General features: G+C 36.4%; 1 protein-coding gene across 1 annotated transcript in view; it reads left to right on the top strand.

Moving 5' to 3' along the window:
• APC (APC regulator of WNT signaling pathway) overlaps positions 1–19,271 on the top strand; it is a 139,836-nt gene extending 120,565 nt beyond the window's left edge. Inside the window, 6 exon segments of the mRNA XM_079143500.1 lie at positions 2,647–2,786; positions 3,361–3,438; positions 4,090–4,206; positions 9,866–10,080; positions 11,742–16,527; positions 16,529–19,271. Of these exon segments, the coding sequence (XP_078999626.1) occupies positions 2,647–2,786; positions 3,361–3,438; positions 4,090–4,206; positions 9,866–10,080; positions 11,742–16,527; positions 16,529–18,319 (7,127 nt within the window). The 3' untranslated portion in view covers positions 18,320–19,271.
• Positions 19,272–23,646: the final 4,375 nt, after the last annotated feature.

Below are 23,646 nucleotides of genomic sequence, written 5' to 3'. Positions count from 1 at the left end.
CCTTGAAACATCCTAATTTTTCTTAGGGCAACCAGTTATTATTCTGTCAATCATAAATTTGCATATTTTACTGAATTCATTTATAGTTTTAGCCTATGAATTATATTCTCTACCTCAAAATTCACTGAAATCTTTTCTTCTTATTTGCCTGTTTTTTCTTCTCATTTGCCTGTCATTGTAAATGGATATCTCTTATATCTGATATGCCAGATTTAATTAAATGTGCCTGTTTTTCATTAGTCATGTTCTTCGTGGTTTTGTTGACATCCATCATATCTTTCTTTAATCTTATTCTCAGAATCAAGTCCTAAAATGTTTAGTTTTTCTATACAAGAGTATTCAAGTCTTTGACGATTTAATGCCTTCTTGGAACCTTCTTTAGATGCACTTTTTTCTTAAGAAACCATTCCAGATATTGCTATACCACGCAGGATTTTATGAAGAAACAAGCATAGGATAACTTCACTGTTGATATCCTGCTTCATGATACTTGACATTTTGAGGATCTCATTAATATTCTGAGCCACAGTCTTCAGGTCTATAGTGACTCTGATAATGTCCTGGGTTAGAATTCTGTTATTGTACTTCTCCTTTATCCAAGTACAGTATCATCCACTCCCAAGGCTTCAGTTACCATGTTAGGGTTAGTGTCCAGTGTTTTTCAGATTTACATCTTAGTTCTAGTTCTCTCTTCTGAGTTTTAAACACATTATCATACTTCCTGACTGACATCTTCCTTTAGGTGATATTTCAAAGATTCTAACTCAGCTGTCACAAACTGAATTTCTTAACTCCCCCATCCCCAAATCTCTAGTCTTTCCAGAATTATTCTTGGTATCCTAATCAATTCACTTGCTTAAGCCAAAATTTTTAAAAGTCATACATGACTTCATTCCTATCCCCTTCATCTAGTAACTGAGTACTTTAATTCCACTTCTTAACTATATCTCAAATCAATGTTTTTCTTTTCACCCACAGTCCAAGCCACCACTGTCTCTCTTCTGTAGTACTTTGTCTTACGCCACTCTGCTTCCAATCATAATCCATTCTACACATTGCAGGTAAAGTAGTAGTCTATTTAGAAAGCACATCTCATTATTCTTTCCTCTGCCTAAAATCCTTAATGTGGCATAGAAAGTCTTACATGATTTGGTATCTACCCATTTTCGTAGCCTCATCTTGTGTTCCTTTCCTTGTTGCTTTATATTTCAAGCCCAAGGGCCTTTGCACATGCTATTTCTTCTTCCAGAATACATCTTTCTCATACTTTCTCCACCATTGTTACATCCTCATTCTTCCTTAAAGATTCTTAGCCTTTTTCTAAGGACCTCCTCCAACCCTAGGTCTAGGTTAAATTACTTACTAACCCTGTACTTGAAATGTCTGTCTTTGCTCTAGTCTGTAAGCTTCATGAAGACAGTAACTAGTTTTGGTTCACTGATTTTATAGTTTCCACCATCTCGGGTAAATGGAAGAAAAATCTTTCTGAATATGGTTTAGATTTTCTTTTAACAAATTAATTTTCACTTACCTATAGTCAAAGTCATCTGTCATTTCTGTTAGTCATAAATATTTGCATGACTCTTCCTATAGTTTAATCCCTTGGCCTGGAATTCTTGCCCCAAGATAGAACTTTGTTTGCAAATTTGCAAAAAATTCCCAGATCATTTATAAAACCATAATGTACTAGACTTCTTTCAGATTAATGATCTGTTCAGACTTAGTGTCCCAGAATTGCCTGTCTATATTCATCTTCCTTTTTTCTGTTAGCCACTTCTCTGTAAAAAAAAACAATATTCCTAGTCCCATGATTGTTTGATGATGAATAATATTTTTAACAGCTCCATATGCATTTTTATCTTTCTTTTGTTCATTCCCTCACCATTTTTCTTCACTTTTTTTTTTTAAGCCCTTCCTTTGTTGTCTTTTCCTTTCCTTTCCTTTTGTTTTCCTCCTTGCCCTCTTAGTGTTGGCCACTGTGGGCACTGTCAAGCATACCCAGTGGTAAGAATCAAGGGGAAAGAAAATACCAAATCCTAGTATAGGTGGTATTTGATACTATCAAAGAAGAATAAAGAAAAATTATTTAAAGTACAAATACTTTTCTAGAACTTAGAAGTTGATTAGACATTCTTTTTGATGAAAAAATAATCTTTGCTTCATGCACAGTTTCTTTTAAAAGTTTCATTATTCCTAAGGGTAATTATTTGACAAATAAAAAATATTAATTAAGCCCACAGTGTGTAACAATGAAAAGTGTTTTTATAAAGCCCTAATAGTAAAATAAGTTGCCTTTTTCTGTTGATGTTCAGAAAGACCTAGTGATAGAAAATAGCCATCTTCATGGCTGACAATGTATAGTATATGTGCAATAAGTAGAAGATATACTCATTTCATTCAGTAAAGCAAGGGACTGGAGGGTGGAGAAACTGGTGGAAAATGGAATATTTGTTGGTTGTACTTAATAAATATGTTACACAAAAGTCCTTTATAACAGTTTTTGTGGCTTTTAAACCTAAAGGCAAATTTAAACCATATACTCTCATTCTTTGAGGTTTCTTTTTCCTAATATTTAAGTTATCAACTTGATGCTAATTTGTTTTATTTTAGATTATTGTCTTTTTCCTCTTGCCCTTTTTAAATTAGGGGGACTACAGGCCATTGCAGAATTATTGCAAGTGGACTGTGAAATGTATGGGCTTACTAATGACCACTACAGTATTACTTTAAGACGATATGCTGGAATGGCTTTGACAAACTTGACTTTTGGAGATGTAGCCAACAAGGTATGTTTTCTTAAGATCTGTCTCCTAAGATAGCTCAGGTTCATAAGTTAGGTCAGGTTAATTTACTTTCACACAAACTACTTTTCACTTATTTTCTCTATTTCCCTTCTAATTAGACAATGACTAATAAAAACCTGTACTTCAGATTCACTGCATATCCTTACTCATGTGGTCGTGCTTTGCCTAAACAAAGGCAAAAGTATATCTACAGGTAGAACACCATACTGAATTTGTACAATTATATTACAGAATTGTTCCTATGAATATGAAAATCCTGATAACCAAGGCAAGTGTTGGACACAAATTGATTCCATCCAGATAAAAGACCTTACTTTAAAACCCTTTGCTTATATTTCTTATCATCTATTCACTTTATTTTTTCAGTTTTACAAAGGAACGACAAATAGCAGAGAATTGGGAGGGCATCTATCATTTAGGTAATCTTGTTCTACATCTTGAACTGGTGAAGTATCAGTTATGATTAAAATTGAACAGTGAAAACTAGGTTTGACATTTAGTAAGCACAGCTTCAGGTTACCTTGTTGATGACACTGTTTAATATCTAATTTTACAGGCTACACTATGCTCTATGAAAGGCTGCATGAGAGCACTTGTGGCCCAACTGAAATCTGAAAGTGAAGACTTACAGCAGGTACCACTTAGAATTTCAAATGTTTTTCTTGGATATTAGCAGTTTAATATTCTGATTTAAGCCATAGCTCTGTATTTATTATCTCATGTTTAGAGTAAGGTTTCAGTAACATTAGAATAAAAGAAAATAATTACATTGTAGGAATTTATTTGCTACAGGTGGAGCATTCCTAATCCAAAATCTGAAACTTTTTGAGTGTCAAACATAACAGCACAAGTAGGAAATTTCACACCATGAAACTTCATGCATAAAATAATTAAAATGCTTATATAGGGGCTGGGGGTATAGTTCAGTTGGTCAAGTGCTTGCCTTGCAAGCACAGGCCCTGGGTTTAATCCCCAGCACCAAAAAAAAAAAAGAAATGCTATATAAAGTTAGCTTCAAGTTATATGTATAAGATGTATATAAAACATCAATGAATTTTATATTTAGACTTGGGTGCCATGCCCATGTTATTGCATAATGTGTAATGTATATACATAATCCAAAAGCCAACAAAATCTGAAACCCAAAACACTTCTGGTCCCAAGCATTTCAGATAAAGTTTTCTCAACCTGAATAGATTTTATTCTTAACCTCTAGCATTAGAAATAAAAATGAAGCCAATATGAAGCATTTATACAGATTATTCTAAAATTGATTCATTTGCAGGTTATTGCAAGTGTTTTGAGGAATTTGTCTTGGCGAGCAGATGTAAATAGTAAAAAGACATTACGGGAAGTTGGAAGTGTAAAAGCATTGATGGAATGTGCTTTGGATGTTAAAAAGGTACCCTTGAAAATATTTAGTGCTGTAATATGGATTCGTGTTTAACTTTTTTTCCCCACCTTCTCCATACTTCTTCCCCACCCCTTGCCAGATTTCCTAATTTCTGACCTGTTTATTGCCATTGTTTTAGTTCAGACTCCTAAAGTATTAAAGGGGAAAGCTTGTATATGGTAGCTTAGTCAGGGTTTCTCAGCTCCAGCATTGTAAACTTTTTTGACCCAGATAATTCTTTGTTTTAGGGGGCCAACCTATGCATTGTAGGATATTTTGCAGCATCTGTAGCCTTTGCCCACTAGCTGCTAGCACACCATCCCTCTGTTCCCCACAGGTGTGACAATCAGAAAGATTTCCAGACATTGCTAAATGTCCCTTAAGAAGAAGGGACAGAATCACTCTTGAGAATCTCTGTTGTATTACTTTTGAGCTCTCCAAATTTAAAAATTCCCCAAAGTCCTCAAAGTTTAATGATCAACAGGAAACTCCAAATAATAATTTCTTTCTAGAAGGAGATATCTCCAGATAGGGTATCTATTTCAGAAACTAAACTAATTATAAAATAAATAAATAAATAAACTGGAAATCTGAGAGCAACCAAGCAAGTCCTCTTAGCCAAACTGGGCTTCCTTGACCCAACTGGTCTGAGACCTATACATAGCCTACATTTTCTTCTTCAAAACTTTCCTTTTCAGAGAGGGTGAAGAGTTTTTGTTTTTCACTGCATATTTAGTTATGTATTTTTAGTGAAGTCTATTTTTTACCTGGAAGACACTGAAAACTTCTTAGGAAAAAAATATTAAACTAAATTACTAGTGATAAAGATAATATCAGATATGCTTGGGGTCTGCATAAAGATACCTTTAAAGCTACTGAAAGGAACTGGACATAGTGGTGCATGCCTCTAATTACAGCTACTTGGGAGGCTGAGGCAGGACAATCAAAAGTTCAAGGCCAGCCTGGGCAACTTCAAAAGACCCTGTCTCAAAACAAAAAGGGCAGGGATGTAGCTTAGTGGTAGAGTGTCCCCTGTGTTCAATTCCCTGTAGTGCAGAAAAATAAAATAAAATTGAGAAGACTAACACTTCAGAAAAGAAGTTATATTAATGACCACCAAGCACTAGAAAAGATACATGAAATCCTTAGTTCTAAGGTAAATGCAGACTGAAACTATGATGAGATACCATTACACATATCATATTGGTTAAAGTTTAAAATTGGATCAAGTGTTATAAGAATGTTGAACAGTAGAGATCTTAAACACTGCTGGTAGGAATATGAAATGGTATTACCACTTTAAAAAATATTTGGCAGTGTTTTTAAGTTAAACATACACCTGCCATATGACCCAGCTTTTGCACTCCTCTAAATATTTTACCCAAGAGGAACAAAAACTGATGTTCACACACAGACCTACAAATGAATGTTTATAGTAATTTTGTTTGTGATAGCAAAAATTAGAAATCACTCTAATGGCTGTCAGCTGATTAATGGTAAACAAATTGTGGAATATCCATACAATGAAATTCGACTCAGCTATAAAAAAGAATTAAGTAGCCAAGCTGTTGAGGAGGCTAAAGTGGGAGGATCTTTTGAGCCAGTTGTTCAAGACTGACCTGGACAACCATGACCTAAAGTTCTACATACAACTTTAATTGATACAGACTTAAAAGGCTAGATTAAAAGATAACACCCTACTGAAAAACACAGAAGACCATGATCAATGGAAAGATTTGTCCTTTTCCTGAAAAAGAACAGTATTTTAAATAAAGACCATTTCACCCTAAAATCATCTGTAAATTTTTTTTTTAAGTTTTTCTGTGTTACCCAGGCTGATCTCAAACTTCTGGGCTTAAGTAATCCTTTTGCCTCAGCTTCCCAAGTAGCTGGCTTACAGTTGTGAACAACCATGCCCACCTTTTTATGTATAATTTTTTTAAAGCAAGGTCAATCTTGGAAAAACTAGAAGTTGCTATTATACAATTTTGATTTGGACTTCCTGGTTAACAATATTAGAGTTCATTAGTTTCCTCTTTCTCAACATTTAATGCAGTTGTCATTGTGAATGTGCTTTTTATAATTAGTCATTGATTCCCTTTCAGCTTCATTTACTACTACCCATGACCAAGAATCAGGACTTTCTCCTAATTCCCCTGCATGTACAGCACTTTTAACTCTGTTCAGCTAGCTGAACACATTGAACTTTTCCTTTACTGTACTCCGTGCCCCAAATTTTATTGGTTATTTAAAAATACAAGTACTTCACTCTTGCCTTCTATATCATCTGTCCTGAATCCTCCTTTTCTGTTTCAACTATATAAGAAGCCCAGTCTTTTGAAAATGAAAATAAAAATTCTCTGCGACTTCTAACTACTACAGTGCTTCTTTTCCTGTAACAATCAAAGCCCTGAACAAGTTGCTTTTTTCATTTAATTGGTCATACCATCTTCAGTGTGTCCTGATTTTACTTTTGCTACATCCCTTTTCCAGGTTACAAATTCTGGATTTATAGATTTTCTTCATTTTTTCTTTTCTACCTTCACCTGTATTTTATACTTCATGATCATTCAACTTGCTGAAACTCCTCCTTTTGCTTTTACTACCTGTATTTCCAACTTATAATCATTTTGTCTTTTGTCATTTTGTGTGTGTGTGTGGGCATGTATGCATGCACATATGCACACTGGGGATTGAGCCTAGGGTCTAGTATATGCTAAGCATGCATTCTACCACTGCACCACATCCCTAACTCCTAATCATTTCTTATTTTCTCCTCTATTTTGAACCGTAAAACTTCTTTGAAACAAAACTCTTAGCCTTTGACATGTAGTCTTACAGAGTACAACTTGTTTATCTTTAGTTCCCCGTCTGGGCAAATTGCAATTTGACTCACTGCTCTAAATTCTTGACATTTTTCCTGTTCTCAGAAGCTTAAAATGTCCCACCTTTACTTTAATCACATTGCAGTTGAAATTAAGTTCTTCTCGTATCTGAATTGTTGAAGCATTTCTTTCCTGCCTCTTTCTGTCTCTCTGATAAGCGGTATCTACACCTGCTCCAATATTGTTTCATTCACTTAATTTCTTGATAAAGAGAATAAGGTACTTAGCTACTTTTTGGTTTAGTCCCATAATGTTTGCTGTGGCATTCAAAGCCTATATTTTAACTCTCTCAACTTACTTTCCATTGTTCCCAGCATGGGCTTTGATCTCCTTTGTGTCTTTCTGCTCTTCAATCCCTCCTTCCTGATTCTTTTTGGTTTGGTACTATGTATTGAACTCCGGGTTATAGGTGTATGCCACCACACCCAGCCTTCCTTCCTGATTTCTACTTCCATTTTTTTTTTTTTTTTTTTTTTTTCGGTACTAGGGATTGAACCCAGGAGTGCTCAACCACTGAGCCACATCCACAACCCTTTTTATATTTTATTTAAGGCAGGGTCTTCTTAAGTTGTTGAGACTGGCTTTGAACTCGAGATCCTCCTGCCTCCAGTGGGATTACAGGTGTGCACCACCACACCCGGCCTCTACTTCCATTACCTTTTGCCATATCTTTTATCATTCTACTTCCCCTGCCAGGAGACACTGTTTTCTCTTTTCTATGAATGTACAGGTCTTATCCTCCTACAGAATTGTCTTCTTGGGCTGGAACTATAGCTCAGTGGCAGAGGTTGCCTAGCATGTGTGAGGCATTGGGGTCTATCCTTAGCACCACATAAAAATAAATAAAATAAAGGTATTATGTACATTTACAACTAAAAGTATTTTTTTAGAAAAGAACTGTCTTTTCCATAGAATATTTTATTTATTAAATTCAGGCTGCAGTAATCTTTTAGAGCACCTTGTTATTTTTTTATTATTTGAAGTGCCTCTATGATAGGCCCATAGTAGATTTTTAAAGAATGTTTTGTGAGATAAGAAGACTGACATCAGAATCATGGGAAATTGTGACCAAAATAATCTTTAGTTGCATATCAAAGTGTTTCTATGGCAATTGCAGTTTGACAGTTTACTATGATATTGTATATTAGGGAGTTTTGACTTTTTGTAATTAGTTTGCATCTTTGAGACATTTTTCCAGTATCCTTTCTTCTTTTCATAAGTTACATTGTTACTTTTGGATCAATCACATATAGACATTTATGTATGTTTTTAATACAAATGGAATTATGTATATACTGCTCTGCAAATTGCTCTTGTCATTTAACAGTACTTCTAAGATATCTTTCCCTATCTCCCCAACAACTGGGGAAGCTGAAGCAGGAGGGTGGCAAGTTCTAGGTCAAACTGGGAAACTTAGTGAGACCCTGTCTACAAATTAAAAGGGGATGTAACAGTGGTAGAATGCCCTGGGTTCAATCCCCAGTACCACAGGCAGGGAAAAACATTTTATCCATATATAGTAATAGAGGTTTTTTAAATTTAGTTTCTATTATTCTAAAAATGTTATCTTTTCATAATGTGTATCAATTATGTTTTATTATATGTAAGTTCTTGTAAGATGTATATATCATTTAAACAGAGGGAAGGTCATTAATTTCATATTGTGTTGTGCTTAATTTGGGATGTTACTTAAATTTTTACTTGATATTTTATGAAAGTTTTTCTAAATGAAAAGGTCCTAATAATTTACCAGCGAGTAACGCAGGAGACTGAGGCAGGAAGATCACAAGTTTAAAGCCAGCTTCATCAACTTAGCGAGACCCTCAGCAGCTTAGCAAAATAAAAAATAAAAAGGGGTGGGATGTGGCTTAGTGGTAGAACACCCCTGGGTTCAATCCCTGGTATCAAAAAATTTTTAAAAACAATTTTACCAGTGGAGATCGGACAACTGGGGAGATCAAAAACAAACTTTCTTCAGTAGAAATAAGTATAGATCCATCTCATCCCAATTAGAATGGTGATTATCATGAATACAAGCAACAATAGGTGTTGGAGAGGATGTGGGGGAAAAGGTACACTCATGCATTGCTGGTGGGGCTGCAAATTAGTGCAGCCACTCTGGAAAGCAGTGTGGAGATTCCTTAGAAAACTTGGAATGGAACCACCATTTGACCCAACTATCCCACTCCTCAGCCTATACCCAAAGAACTTAAAATTGGCATACTGCAGAGATACAGCCACATTAATGTTCATAGCGGCTCAATTCACAATAGCCAGACTGTGGAACCAACCTAGATGTCCTTCAATTGATGAATGGATAAAGAAACTGTGGTATATATATACAGTGGAATATTACTCAGCTATAAAGAATAATAAAATTATGGCATTTGCAAGCAAATAGATGAAAGCGGAGAATATCATGCTAAGTGAGATAAGCCAATCTCAAAAATCCAAGAGACAAATGATCTCACTGATAAGCAGATGATGACACATAATGGGGCCGAGGGGGGCAAGAATGGAGGAAGGAGGGACTGTATAGAGGGAAAAGAGGGGTGGGAGGGGTGGGGGGGGAAGGAAAAAATAACAGAATGAATCAAACCTCATTACCCTATGTGAATGTATGATTACGCAAATTGTATGCTGTTACTCCATGTACAAACAGAAACAACATGTATTCCATTTGTTTACAATAAAAATAAATTTAAAAAAAAGAAATAAGTATAGAAATTATGAAAAACAAATTCTAGTTCTAATTAGATGATACATATTCTGTTTTTTAATAGGAATCAACCCTCAAAAGTGTACTGAGTGCCTTATGGAATTTGTCAGCACATTGCACTGAGAATAAAGCTGATATATGTGCTGTAGATGGTGCGCTTGCGTTTTTGGTTGGCACTCTCACTTACCGGAGCCAGACAAATACTTTAGCCATTATTGAAAGTGGAGGTGGGATATTGCGGAATGTATCCAGCTTGATAGCTACAAATGAGGACCACAGGTATATACAGAGTTCTATATTACTTTTAAATGAATTCATGTAGAATTCATTTCTTTGAAAAGACCTAATTGTAAGCAGTGTTTTGTATAATTTTTAAAAAGTTCTGAACCAAAATAGACTTACTGTAGTAAAAAAATAAATGTTTACCCCCAGTCTTACTCAGTCTGTTTATTCTAATAAAGTTCATAGTATCATAAAAGAGAATAGAAATACACAAATGTTAAGAGACATAGCCCGTGCATGGAGGAAAAAAATTGAAGTCACAAATATTAGAACAAAATCCTTTCCTGTTTATTAGTATGGCATAAAGGAATATGAAGCTTATTTAAAAAAAAAAAAGCAAAAACGATGAGCTTGCATTTTTCCAGTGGTGTGTTAACATCACTAATCATATTATTTTAACCACCAGCTAATCTACTAGGTCTCTAAAATCTGAAAGATCACTTCAGATTCAGGGCACACAATTTTTAAAACTTTGGTTCTATAATATGTCAACAAAAATATGAGTACATTCACAGCTTATCCATTTTTTAAATTTATCCAGTATTGTTCCTCTGTATTTTCAAAAAGAGCATCAGGTTCTTTTAGTAGAAGAGCCTATAAAAATATAAACATCTTGGGCTGGGGTTGTGGCTCCCGTGGTAGAGCACTTGCCTGGCATGTGTGAGACCCTGGGTTCAAACCTCAGCACCACATATAAATAAATAAAATAAAGGTCCATTGACAACTAAAATATATTTTTTTTAAAAAAGAATATAAACATCCTTTTAAGTCTTTGGTGTAAAACTGCAAGCTTTATATCCCTTTCTGCTATACAAAAAATACTCTGTAAACTCAGTAAGTACTCAGTTGACTACTGGACTATTGAGAGAAGACCACCACATTAAAGCTTATTGTGTATCCTTTCCAGTCTATTTTAAGGCTCCTTGCAGAATGTGCTGTCATTGAACTTCAGTTTGCCATGCATTAAACTAGCTATAGCTCTTTCAAGTCCCAGAGTTCATTATGTTGATTCTTAGCCCTTGTATGTATATGCTTTAAATGTTTTGAAAACCTTTACTTCACATTATTTTTCAAAGTAATGACAACACACACAATCTGCCAGAGAACACTTGTAAGGGAGATAACATATCAGAAAATCAAACTGGAGACATAGAGATTACTCTAGAAAGTAGGTTTGCTGAAATGTACATAAAGTACACTCCCTGACTACATAAAAATTCTATCAGTTCTGTTTACCTCTTCCAAGATATCAGTAGTCAACATTGTGGCTTGCATCTATAGATTAAATTACCACAAAGTTCCTGTTCAGTTTAAGATTTCATGATATATTTATGATTCTTAAATTGGAAAAGTGTCACCACATAGAAGAATAAATGTATCTCCCTCACACCCCCATCCCACCACTGAAAGTATTTTAAGCTATTAGATCAGAATAGGAAATGTAGAATGGATAGAAAATAACACTTTCACTTCTTTTGGTCAATAAACACTGAATGAACTAAGAACAAAAGATGTGGGATACTTGGAATTTATAGAATAATTGGTACAATCATAACATGCCTATTATTAACTTTTAGTAATTATCTTTAGATTTACTTGTTTTCTGTCTTACAGATTTTTTTTTTAACCTTAACTCTGATTTCTTATTTTTATTCCAGGCAAATCCTAAGAGAGAACAACTGCCTACAAACCTTGTTACAGCACTTGAAATCTCACAGTTTGACAATAGTCAGTAATGCATGTGGAACTTTGTGGAATCTCTCGGCAAGAAATCCTAAAGACCAGGAAGCATTATGGGACATGGGGGCTGTTAGCATGCTCAAGAACCTCATTCATTCAAAGCACAAAATGATTGCTATGGGAAGTGCTGCAGCTTTAAGGAATCTCATGGCAAATAGACCTGCAAAATATAAGGATGCCAATATTATGTCTCCTGGTTCAAGCTTGCCATCTCTTCACGTTAGGAAACAAAAAGCCCTAGAAGCAGAATTAGATGCTCAGCATTTATCAGAAACTTTTGACAATATTGACAATTTAAGTCCTAAGGCATCTCATCGTAATAAGCAAAGACACAAGCAAAATCTTTATGGTGACTATGTTTTTGACACCAATCGACATGATGATAATAGGTCAGACAATTTTAATACTGGAAATATGACTGTTCTTTCACCATATTTGAATACAACAGTATTGCCCAGCTCCTCTTCATCAAGGGGGAGTTTAGATAGTTCCCGTTCTGAAAAAGATAGAAGTTTGGAAAGAGAGCGAGGAATTGGCCTAAGTAGTTACCACCCAACAACAGAAAATCCAGGAACCTCTTCAAAGCGAAGTTTGCCAATCTCAACCACCGCAGCTCAGATTGCCAAAGTCATGGAAGAAGTATCAGCCATTCATACCTCCCAGGAAGACAGAAGTTCTGGTTCTACCACCGAATTACATTGTGTGACAGATGAAAGGAATGCAATAAGAAGAAGCTCCACTGCCCACACACACTCAAATACATACAATTTTACTAAGTCAGAAAATTCAAATAGGACATGCTCTATGCCTTACGCCAAATTGGAATATAAGAGATCTTCAAATGATAGTTTAAATAGTGTCAGTAGTAGTGATGGTTATGGTAAAAGAGGTCAAATGAAACCTTCAATTGAGTCCTATTCTGAAGATGATGAAAGTAAATTTTGCAGTTATGGTCAGTATCCAGCTGACCTAGCCCATAAAATACATAGTGCAAATCATATGGATGATAATGATGGAGAACTGGATACACCAATAAATTATAGTCTTAAATATTCAGATGAGCAGTTGAACTCTGGAAGGCAAAGTCCTTCACAGAATGAAAGATGGGCAAGACCAAAACACATAATAGAAGATGAAATAAAACAGAATGAGCAGAGACAATCAAGGAGTCAAAATACCACTTACCCTGTATATACTGAGAGCACTGATGATAAACACCTTAAGTTCCAGCCACATTTTGGACAGCAAGAATGTGTTTCCCCCTATAGGTCCAGGGGAACCAGTGGTTCAGAAACAAATCGAGTGGGTTCTGGTCATGGAATTAATCAAAATGTAAACCAGCCTTTATGTCAAGAAGATGACTATGAAGATGATAAGCCAACCAACTATAGTGAACGTTACTCTGAAGAAGAACAGCATGAGGAAGAGGAGAGACCAACAAATTATAGCATAAAATATAATGAAGAAAAGCATCATGTGGATCAGCCTATTGATTATAGTTTAAAATATGCCACTGACATTTCTTCCTCACAGAAACCCTCATTTCCATTCTCAAAGAGTTCATCTGCACAAAACACTAAAACTGAACACATTTCTTCAAACAGTGAGAAGGCATCCACACCTTCATCCAATACCAAGAGGCAAAATCAGCTACATCCAAGTTCTGCACAGAGTAGAAATGGTCAGACTCAAAAAGCTACCACTTGTAAAGTTCCCTCTATCAACCAAGAAACAATTCAGACTTACTGTGTAGAAGACACCCCAATATGTTTTTCAAGGTGTAGTTCATTATCATCTTTGTCATCAGCAGAAGATGAAATAGGATGTGATCAGACAACACAGGAAACAGATTCTGCTAATACTCTGCAGATAGCAGAAATAAAAGAGAACAGTGTAACTAGATCAACTGAAGATCCTGTAAGTGAAGTTGCAACAGTGTCACAGCATGTTAGAACCAAACCCAGTCGACTCCAAGCTTCCAGTTTATCTTCAGAATCAACCAGGCACAAAGCTGTTGAATTTTCTTCAGGGGCCAAGTCTCCCTCTAAAAGTGGTGCTCAGACACCAAAAAGTCCACCAGAACACTATGTTCAAGAGACTCCACTCATGTTTAGCAGATGTACTTCTGTCAGTTCACTTGATAGTTTCGAGAGTCGTTCCATTGCCAGCTCTGTTCAGAGTGAACCATGCAGTGGAATGGTAAGTGGTATTATAAGCCCCAGTGACCTTCCAGATAGCCCTGGACAAACCATGCCACCAAGCAGAAGTAAAACCCCTCCACCACCTCCTCAGACAGTTCAAACCAAGCGAGAGGTACCTAAAAATAAAGTACCTACTACTGAAAAGAGAGAGAGTGGACCTAAGCAAGCTGCTGTAAATGCTGCAGTTCAGAGGGTCCAGGTTCTTCCAGATGCTGATACTTTATTACATTTTGCCACAGAGAGTACTCCAGATGGATTTTCTTGTTCATCTAGCCTGAGTGCCCTAAGCCTCGATGAACCATTTATACAGAAAGATGTGGAGCTTAGAATAATGCCTCCAGTTCAGGAAAATGACAATGGGAATGAAACAGAACCAGAGCAGCCTGAAGAATCAAATGAGAACCAGGACAAAGAGGCAGAAAAACCTGTTGATTCTGAAAAAGATCTGCTAGATGATTCAGATGATGATGACATTGAAATATTAGAAGAATGTATTATTTCTGCTATGCCAACAAAGTCATCACGCAAAGCCAAAAAGCTAGCCCAGACTGCTTCAAAATTACCTCCACCTGTGGCAAGGAAACCAAGTCAGCTGCCTGTGTACAAACTTCTGCCATCACAAAACAGGTTACAGGCACAAAAGCATGTTAGTTTTACACCAGGAGATGATATGCCACGGGTGTATTGTGTAGAAGGGACACCTATCAACTTTTCCACAGCTACATCTCTAAGTGATCTAACAATAGAATCCCCTCCAAATGAGTTAGCCACTGGAGAAGCGGTTAGAGCAAGGACACAGTCAGGTGAATTTGAAAAACGAGATACTATTCCTACAGAAGGCAGAAGTACAGATGAGGATCAAAGAGGAAAAACCTCATCTGTAACTATGCCTGAATTGGATGACAGTAAAACAGAGGAAGGCGATATTCTTGCAGAATGCATTAATTCTGCTATGCCCAAAGGGAAAAGTCACAAGCCTTTCCGTGTGAAAAAGATAATGGACCAGGTCCAACAAGCATCTGTGTCTTCTTCTGGAACTAACAAAAATCAGATAGATAGTAAGAAAAAGAAGCCTACTTCACCAGTAAAACCTATGCCACAAAACACTGAATATAGGACACGTGTGAAAAAGAATACAGACTCAAAAAATAACTTAAATGCTGAACAAACCTTCTCAGACAACAAAGATTCAAAGAAACAGAACTTGAAAACTAATTCTAAGGACTTCAATGATAAGCTACCAAATAATGAAGATCGAGTTAGAGGAAGTTTTACTTTTGATTCACCTCATCATTACACCCCTATTGAAGGAACTCCTTATTGTTTTTCACGAAATGATTCTTTGAGTTCTCTAGACTTTGATGATGATGATGTTGACCTTTCCAGGGAAAAGGCAGAATTAAGAAAGGGGAAAGATAGTAAGGAATCAGAAGCTAAAGTTACCAGCCACGCAGAACCAACATCAAGCCAACAATCATCTAATAAGTCACAAGCTGTTACAAAACATCCAGTAAGTCGAGGCCAGTCTAAACCCATACTGCAGAAGCAACCCACTTTTCCTCAGTCATCCAAAGATATACCAGATAGAGGGGCAGCAACTGATGAAAAATTACAGAATTTTGCTATTGAAAACACACCAGTTTGCTTTTCTCGCAATTCCTCTCTAAGTTCTCTCAGTGACATTGACCAAGAAAACAACAACAACAAAGAAAGTGAACCTATCAAAGAGACTGTACCTCCTGCCTCACAAGGAGAACCAAATAAACCCCAGGCATCAGGTTATGCTCCTAAATCATTTCATGTTGAGGATACTCCTGTTTGTTTCTCAAGAAACAGTTCTCTCAGTTCTCTTAGTATTGATTCTGAAGATGACCTGTTGCAGGAATGTATAAGTTCTGCAATGCCAAAAAAGAAAAGGCCTTCAAGAATCAAGGGTGATAATGAAAAGCATAGTCCCAGAAATATGGGTGGCATATTAGCTGAAGATTTGACACTTGATTTGAAAGATATACAGAAACCAGATTCAGAGCATGGTTTATCCCCTGATTCAGAAAATTTTGATTGGAAAGCTATTCAGGAAGGTGCAAATTCAATAGTGAGTAGTTTGCATCAAGCTGCTGCTGCTGCATGTTTATCTAGACAAGCTTCATCTGATTCCGATTCCATTCTTTCACTGAAATCAGGAATCTCTCTGGGATCACCTTTTCATCTTACACCTGATCAAGAGGAAAAACCCTTCACAGGAAATAAAGGCCCACGAATTCTTAAGCCTGGGGAGAAAAGTACATTGGAAACAAAAAAAATGGAATCTGAAAATAAAGGAATCAAAGGAGGAAAAAAAGTTTATAAAAGCTTGATTACTGGAAAAGTTCGATCTAATTCAGAAATTTCCAGCCAAATGAAACAGCCCCTTCAAACAAATATGCCTTCAATCTCTCGAGGCAGGACAATGATTCATATTCCAGGAGTTCGAAATAGCTCCTCAAGTACAAGCCCCGTTTCTAAAAAAAGGCCCACCCCTTAAGACTCCAGCCTCCAAAAGCCCTAGTGAAGGTCAAGCAGCCACCACTTCCCCTAGAGGAGCCAAGCCATCAGTGAAATCAGAGTTAAGCCCTGTTACCAGGCAGACTTCTCAAATAGGTGGGACAAATAAAGGGCCTTCTAGATCAGGATCGAGAGATTCTACTCCTTCAAGACCTGCCCAGCAACCATTAACTAGACCTATGCAGTCTCCAGGGCGAAACTCAATTTCGCCTGGTAGAAATGGAATAAGCCCTCCTAACAAATTATCTCAACTCCCTAGAACATCATCCCCTAGTACTGCTTCAACTAAGTCTTCAGGTTCTGGGAAAATGTCATATACATCGCCAGGCAGACAGATGAGCCAACAAAACCTTACCAAACAAACAGGCTTATCCAAGAATACCAGTAGTATCCCAAGAAGTGAGTCTGCCTCCAAAGGACTAAATCAGATGAATAATAGCAATGGATCCAGTAAAAAGGTAGAACTTTCTAGAATGTCTTCAACTAAATCAAGTGGAAGTGAATCTGATCGATCAGAGAGACCTGTATTAGTACGTCAGTCTACTTTTATCAAAGAAGCTCCAAGCCCAACCCTAAGGAGAAAATTGGAGGAATCAGCTTCGTTTGAATCTCTTTCTCCATCTTCTAGACCAGATTCTCCCACTAGGTCTCAGGCACAAACACCAGTTTTAAGCCCTTCCCTTCCTGATATGTCTCTCTCTACACACTCATCTGTTCAGGCTGGTGGATGGCGAAAACTTCCACCCAATCTCAGTCCTACTATAGAATATAATGATGGAAGACCAACAAAGCGTCATGACATAGCACGCTCCCATTCTGAAAGTCCTTCCAGACTTCCAATCAACAGATCAGGAACCTGGAAACGTGAGCATAGCAAACATTCATCATCCCTTCCTCGAGTAAGCACTTGGAGAAGAACTGGAAGCTCATCTTCAATTCTTTCTGCTTCATCAGAGTCCAGTGAAAAAGCAAAAAGTGAGGATGAAAAACATGTAAACTCTACTTCAGGAACAAAACAAACTAAAGAAAACCAAGTATCCACAAAAGGAACATGGAGAAAAATAAAAGAAAGTGAAATTTCTCCCACAAATATTACTTCTCAGAACACTTCCTTAGGTGCTACAAATGGTGCTGAATCAAAAACTCTAATTTATCAGATGGCACCTGCTGTTTCTAAAACAGAGGATGTTTGGGTGAGAATTGAGGACTGTCCCATTAACAACCCTAGATCCGGAAGGTCTCCCACAGGTAATACTCCCCCAGTGATTGATAGTGTTTCAGAAAAGGGAAATCCAAATGTGAAAGATTTAAAAGATAATCAGGGAAAACAAAATGTGGGTAATGGCAGTGCCTCCATGCACACCATGGGTTTGGAAAACCGCCTGAACTCCTTTATTCAGGTAGATGCCCCAGACCAAAAAGGAACTGAGACAAAACAAGGACAGAGTAATCCTGTTCCTGCAGCAGAGACCAGTGAAAGCTCTGTAGCAGAGCGTACCCCTTTTAGTTCAAGCAGCTCAAGTAAACACAGTTCACCTAGTGGAACTGTTGCTGCCAGAGTGACTCCTTTTAATTACAACCCAAGTCCTAGGAAAAGCAGCGCAGATAGCACTTCAGCTCGGCCATCTCAGATCCCAACACCAGTGAATAACACCACCAAGAAACGAGATTCAAAAACTGACAGCACCGAATCCAGTGGAACTCAAAGTCCTAAGCGCCATTCTGGGTCTTACCTTGTGACATCTGTTTAAAAGAGCTGGAAGAACAAACCTTAGAAAATTAGATGCTGATTACAACTGCTATATAGAAATTTTGTTTTAAATGATACTTTAAAGGATTGAAAATTTTTGTAAATAGGTTTGATTCTTGTTAGAGGGTTTATGTTCAGGAAGCCATATTTGATAGAGTACACTTTGTCTTCACTGGTCATACTTTGGGAGGCACTCTTGATAAGGAAAAAAGTGGTAAAGCCAAGTATATTTGTACAGTATGTTTTACATGTATTTAAATAGCATCCATCCCATTATCCTTTAGTTATTGCTCGTCTTAAAATAATGAACACTACAGATAGAAAATATATATTGCTGTTATCAATCATTTCTAGATTATAAACTAATTAAACTTACATCAGGGAGAAATTGGTATTTATGCAAAAAATTGTTTTAGTCCTTGTGAGTCCATCTAACTTCATAATTAATCATGTGGCTTGTGAAATTCACAGTAATATGGTTTCCAATGAATAAGTTTACCCAGCCTGCTTGCTTTACTTGCATGAAGAAAATGATGGTTCAGTTTCAGAAGTTATGATTAACAGTTTTCGTGGTCACATGATGTGCATAGAGATAGCTACAGTTGTAACAATTCACACTATTGGTGCTCAAAAAAAAAAAAATCTGTTGTAACTGTAAACATTGAATGAAATTATTTACCTGAACTAGATTTTATCTGAAGTAGGTAGAATTTTTGCTATGCTATAACTGTTGTTACATTCTGGTATTTGAGGGTGAGATGGTCTGCTCTTTTATTAATGAGACATGAATTGTGTCTCAACAGAAACTTAAATGAACGTTGCAGAATAAATTATTGCTGTATGTAACTATTACTGAAATTGGTATTGTTTGAAGGGTTTTATTTCACATTTGTATTAATAATTGTCAAAAGGCCTCTTTAAAAACCTTATATAAATTTTTTCTTCAAATTCTATGCATTAAGAGTAAAATTCTTCTTACTGTAATAAAAACAATTGAAGAAGACTGTTAGCACTTAACTGTTACTAAAATTTAATTTTTCTTTATGTGATTAGCACTTCTTCAATATTCAGTATTTTTCCACCTTTTTTCCCCCCTTACTCCACTGGAACTCAGTTAAAACAAATGCATATATAACAGTGTCTTCCTAGCACAGGACTAGGCATTGAACATAATAGGCCCACATAAGTATTCACTTTTCTTAAAAGAATTCTATACTTGAAATCTTGATTGTCCTTAGGTCCAAGTAGTTTCTTCCAGGCTCTACAATGTAACTGTCTTTCCTCTTCATCTTTTCCCTGTTGCTCCTGGGTCTAAAATGTACACTGTATTTCACCCTATATGTTAAGGCATATTTTCTGCATCCAAGTATAATCAGTACTTTGCCATATTCAGAAAATACAAATCACATGAAACTTCAAAAGTAGATATAATGCCATTAAGATACTCAAAAGAGGCCCTGGTATTGGGAAAAAGAAAAAATTCAGAAGAGTATTTAAATATCCCTACTTGTTAAGGAAACTTTATTTTTGATCCGTACAGTTGTTGGTGGCGGGGGCTGGGGGATGAAATACCCACTTCCTCATACTGACCTCAGGGGGAGCCCTGTTTCATGAAGTTTCTATACTGATAGCAAAGATAGTCCTTAATATATCTTCCCTGAGTTTGTTCTAAAAGATCAAAGGTGACTATGATGATAAATGCTCATATTTATTGAATAAATGGAAGGGGTTTTTTTTCTTTTTTTTTTTTTTTGGAAGGTTTATTTTAATGATAAAATTCATGCACTCTACATTTGGAGAAGATAAAGGATTTTTAGGCATGGTGGGGCATTGGGAAGAGGAGGTGACGGGGGGTATGCATACCTACCTGGTGCCCTTGAAATCATATCATTTAATTATCAACCTCTTACTTGTATTTATAACTTACAGGTAATGAGGCTGACTTTTTTTTTTAAAAGCTAAAGTGCCAGAAAATTAAGTACCATGATTTGAACTAAAGCATTTTACTCCAAAGCCCATAATCTTTCCACTGCTCCACTTTGTAAACACCTCAATTTATTTATCTTGGAATCTGTTTAAATTTTTGTCAAAACTTATCTAAAGTGTTTATGAATAATATTCTATATTGTTCTCAAGGCTGCCATAAACAACAGGGATACAATGTGTCTAGGTCATACCTGTTTTTGTCTGAATTATTATTGCATGCCAGTTTTTATAAACCTCTTCAAATATTTTTGTGGGAAGAGATGGAGTATTAGTCAATTAGAATAAAGTTGCCTTTTAATTCAAGTTTTAAAAAAAAGTATGTTGGGAATGAAACAAGAGTCCCTTCTATATGCAAAAATACTCTGGAATTCCTGTGGGCAACACTACTGGGAGGAGAATCAGTCTATATTTTCCCTTGAAAAAAAGGTCACTGGATGAGAACCTCTAGTTAAGAGATAATGGCTCTGAATCAGTAAAGGGACAAATCACTTCTACTTTGAGACACTGGCATTAGGATGCTACCAAAACTGATAGCAAGCCAAATACTCCCAGTTTATACTTACTAAAAATGGCCTACTAAGACCAAAGTTGGAGATTTGTCAGTAATTGTGATGGCTATTAAAAGGCAGGGGTGGGGGATTGTCAGTGCCCTATTTAGCTGTGGACTGAAACAAATCCTAAGACAATGGTTTTTCAAACAAGGGTGCATTTGAATCTCAGTGCTTAATTATGATACAGCTGGGCCACACCCCCATAATTGGAATGAGTAGGTTTGGAGTGGGCCCCAAGAATTTGCATCTTCATCTTAAGTTCAGAGTTGCTGCTGGTGCTGCTGGTCCAGAGGGCCATACTTAGAGAATTACTGTCCTCAGTTACCACGGTGAAGCTCTCTGATGATTGCCTTGGGCTCCAGAAATTCAACAACTGGACCATTAATCTACCAACAAATTCTTCTTTTTCTAGACCTAAGACTTGATTGAATATTGAGCTGTTCAATCTGATAAGGAATACCAGACATGAATAAACAAGTAATTTTGAACACTACTACTTCTGAAGGATCAGCTAATAATATTTCCTTTGAAACAGTTATTGTAAAAGCCAAAATATCTGATTTGAAATGGCAGTAATATTAGAAGAGATTGAAAATGGGAACTTTGAGATGAGGGAAAATTGGTTTCAGATTGAAATATCAACATACAATGAATGTGGTATAATCAGTGGTCAAATCAGTCTGATAATTGAGCATAAACTTTACAAATTACTGGGGCACTGGAAGTTTATGAGGGACATAATGAAAAATAAATCCTGTAAGGAACAAGTAGTACAGTCCAATTTTTTCTTGATTATGTAAAATATGGATCATGTTACTGCAAAGTTAATTAAATGAAAGGATGAGTCCATTGCTGATGGGAGCCAGTTGCACTATATCTGAATTTATATAATCACACTGGGTTTCTTTTCATCTAAGAAAGGAAAAGAATGGAGTGCCAGAATGCAAAAGTAAATTGCCCAGAGCTGAAGAAAGATTCGAGTAGTAAGATGGGTAAAATTTACCAAACAAAAATGATTTTTCAAGTCACAGTGGCTGAACTAGAGTATAATTTTTTTTCTTTTCTACTAAGCATATTTCCCTAATAATTATGCTGAGTTTAAAATACTACTTTGTAATGTTGAAGCTTATGGACTGTGGCTCCTGTAAACCCCAGGTTATTTCCTACTGTTATGAATTCTGTGGTCTATAAGTACATTCTGCTTTTTGTTAGGCCATTGATGCTTCTTTTAACCTGTATGTTCTATATGTATAATACTGTTCTTGGTGCTAAATATACTTTCTTTTCTCTGATATTCAGGGTAATTTTTTTCTCTACATTTACAACTATTCACTTTCTTGAAGTTATCTGATTGTCACTTTATTAAAAATGTTCAATGTGTAATACAGAAAGGTAACCACTGAATATAAAGCAACACTAGTGAGGAATGACTATTGAAAGAAATGCCAGACATTTCCCACCCTACTTATTACATTACCTGTTAGAATCCAAAGACTTTTAAGGCCTGGCTTTAAAAATCAAAAACAAAACAAAACAAAAAAACCCTTGGCTAGTCACTTTGAAATAAGTTGTCACAAAGAAAATTTCTGGCTGGGGGAATTGGAAGTTCATGTAGACTCAAGGCTGATTACTACGATTGGCATCATGGAGCTTAATATAAGAGGAAGCAGCCAGTAGAAAAAGAGGATATAGGAACACATTCAGGAGAGAAAGAGCACAGAGCCACCTCAGTCCCTGCCATTTCTAAGACCTAGTTCTACTTTTCCCAGTTGGCATTTGTGAATAAAACCCAATTTGTCAGGCTCAGGATATAGCTCAGTTGGTAGAGTGTGTGCCTCATGTACACAAAAGGCCCTGGGTTCAGTCCCCAGCACGAGACACAACAAACACATACACAAACAAAAAAGCCCAATTTGTTCCTGGAGTAACCTGAAACTTAATAGAAAACCTCATTTAGATGCATCTTAGTGAGTCTTTAAGTTTCGAGATAGAGGAAAACTATTTTTTTGTTTTGTTTACTTCAGGGGGTTGTTTTGGCACCAAGGATTGAACTCAGGGACCACTGAACTACATCCCATGCCCTTTTGCCCTTTTAATTTATTTTTTTCTGGGGTGGGGGAATGAGAAAGGGTCTTAATAAATAACTTAATGCCTCATTAAAGTTGCTGAGGCTGGCCTCAAACTTGCAGTCCTCCTGCCTCAGCTTCCCCAGTCACAGAGATTACAGTTATGTACCACTATGCCCAGCTAGAGAAAAATGTAAAAATATTAGTGAAAATAGGTTGTCTTTCAAAAAAAAAAAAAAAAATCAGATTTCTGCAACACCAAATGGCAAAGAAGCACCACAAAACAGTGAAACAACATATGCAGCATTCAGAAACAAACAAAGTCTACCTAAGAATTCTGAGGCAAGCCAAACATTTCATTTAAATGAAGTACTTTTTTCATTTAGGATTCCTAAAGTTATTGGGGATGGAGAGGAAGATCTCTAAATGACAGGACACTTATTTAAAGAATATTAGGGGCTGAAGTTGTAGCTCAGAGGTAGAGTGCTTGCCTAGCACGTGTGAGGTACTGGGTTCAATCCTCAGCACCACATAAAAATAAATTAAAAAATAAAGGTATTGTGACCATATACAACTAAAAAAATTTTTATAAAAAAAATTAGGTAGCTCTCGGGATCTGTCTGAGGGCTAGGTAAGTCTTGAAAACTACATGGGAAACAATATCCATACTCTTGAGACTGCTTCAGTAAAATCCCACTTGCTGCTCCCAAACTCTGGTACCCTCT

The sequence above is a fragment of the Sciurus vulgaris genome (assembly GCF_902686455.1).
Source record: "Sciurus vulgaris genome assembly, chromosome: 6".
In the NCBI taxonomy this organism is placed as follows: domain Eukaryota; kingdom Metazoa; phylum Chordata; class Mammalia; order Rodentia; family Sciuridae; genus Sciurus; species Sciurus vulgaris.
Note: the sequence above shows the minus strand (reverse complement) of the source record. Positions and strands in the feature narration are given on the sequence as shown.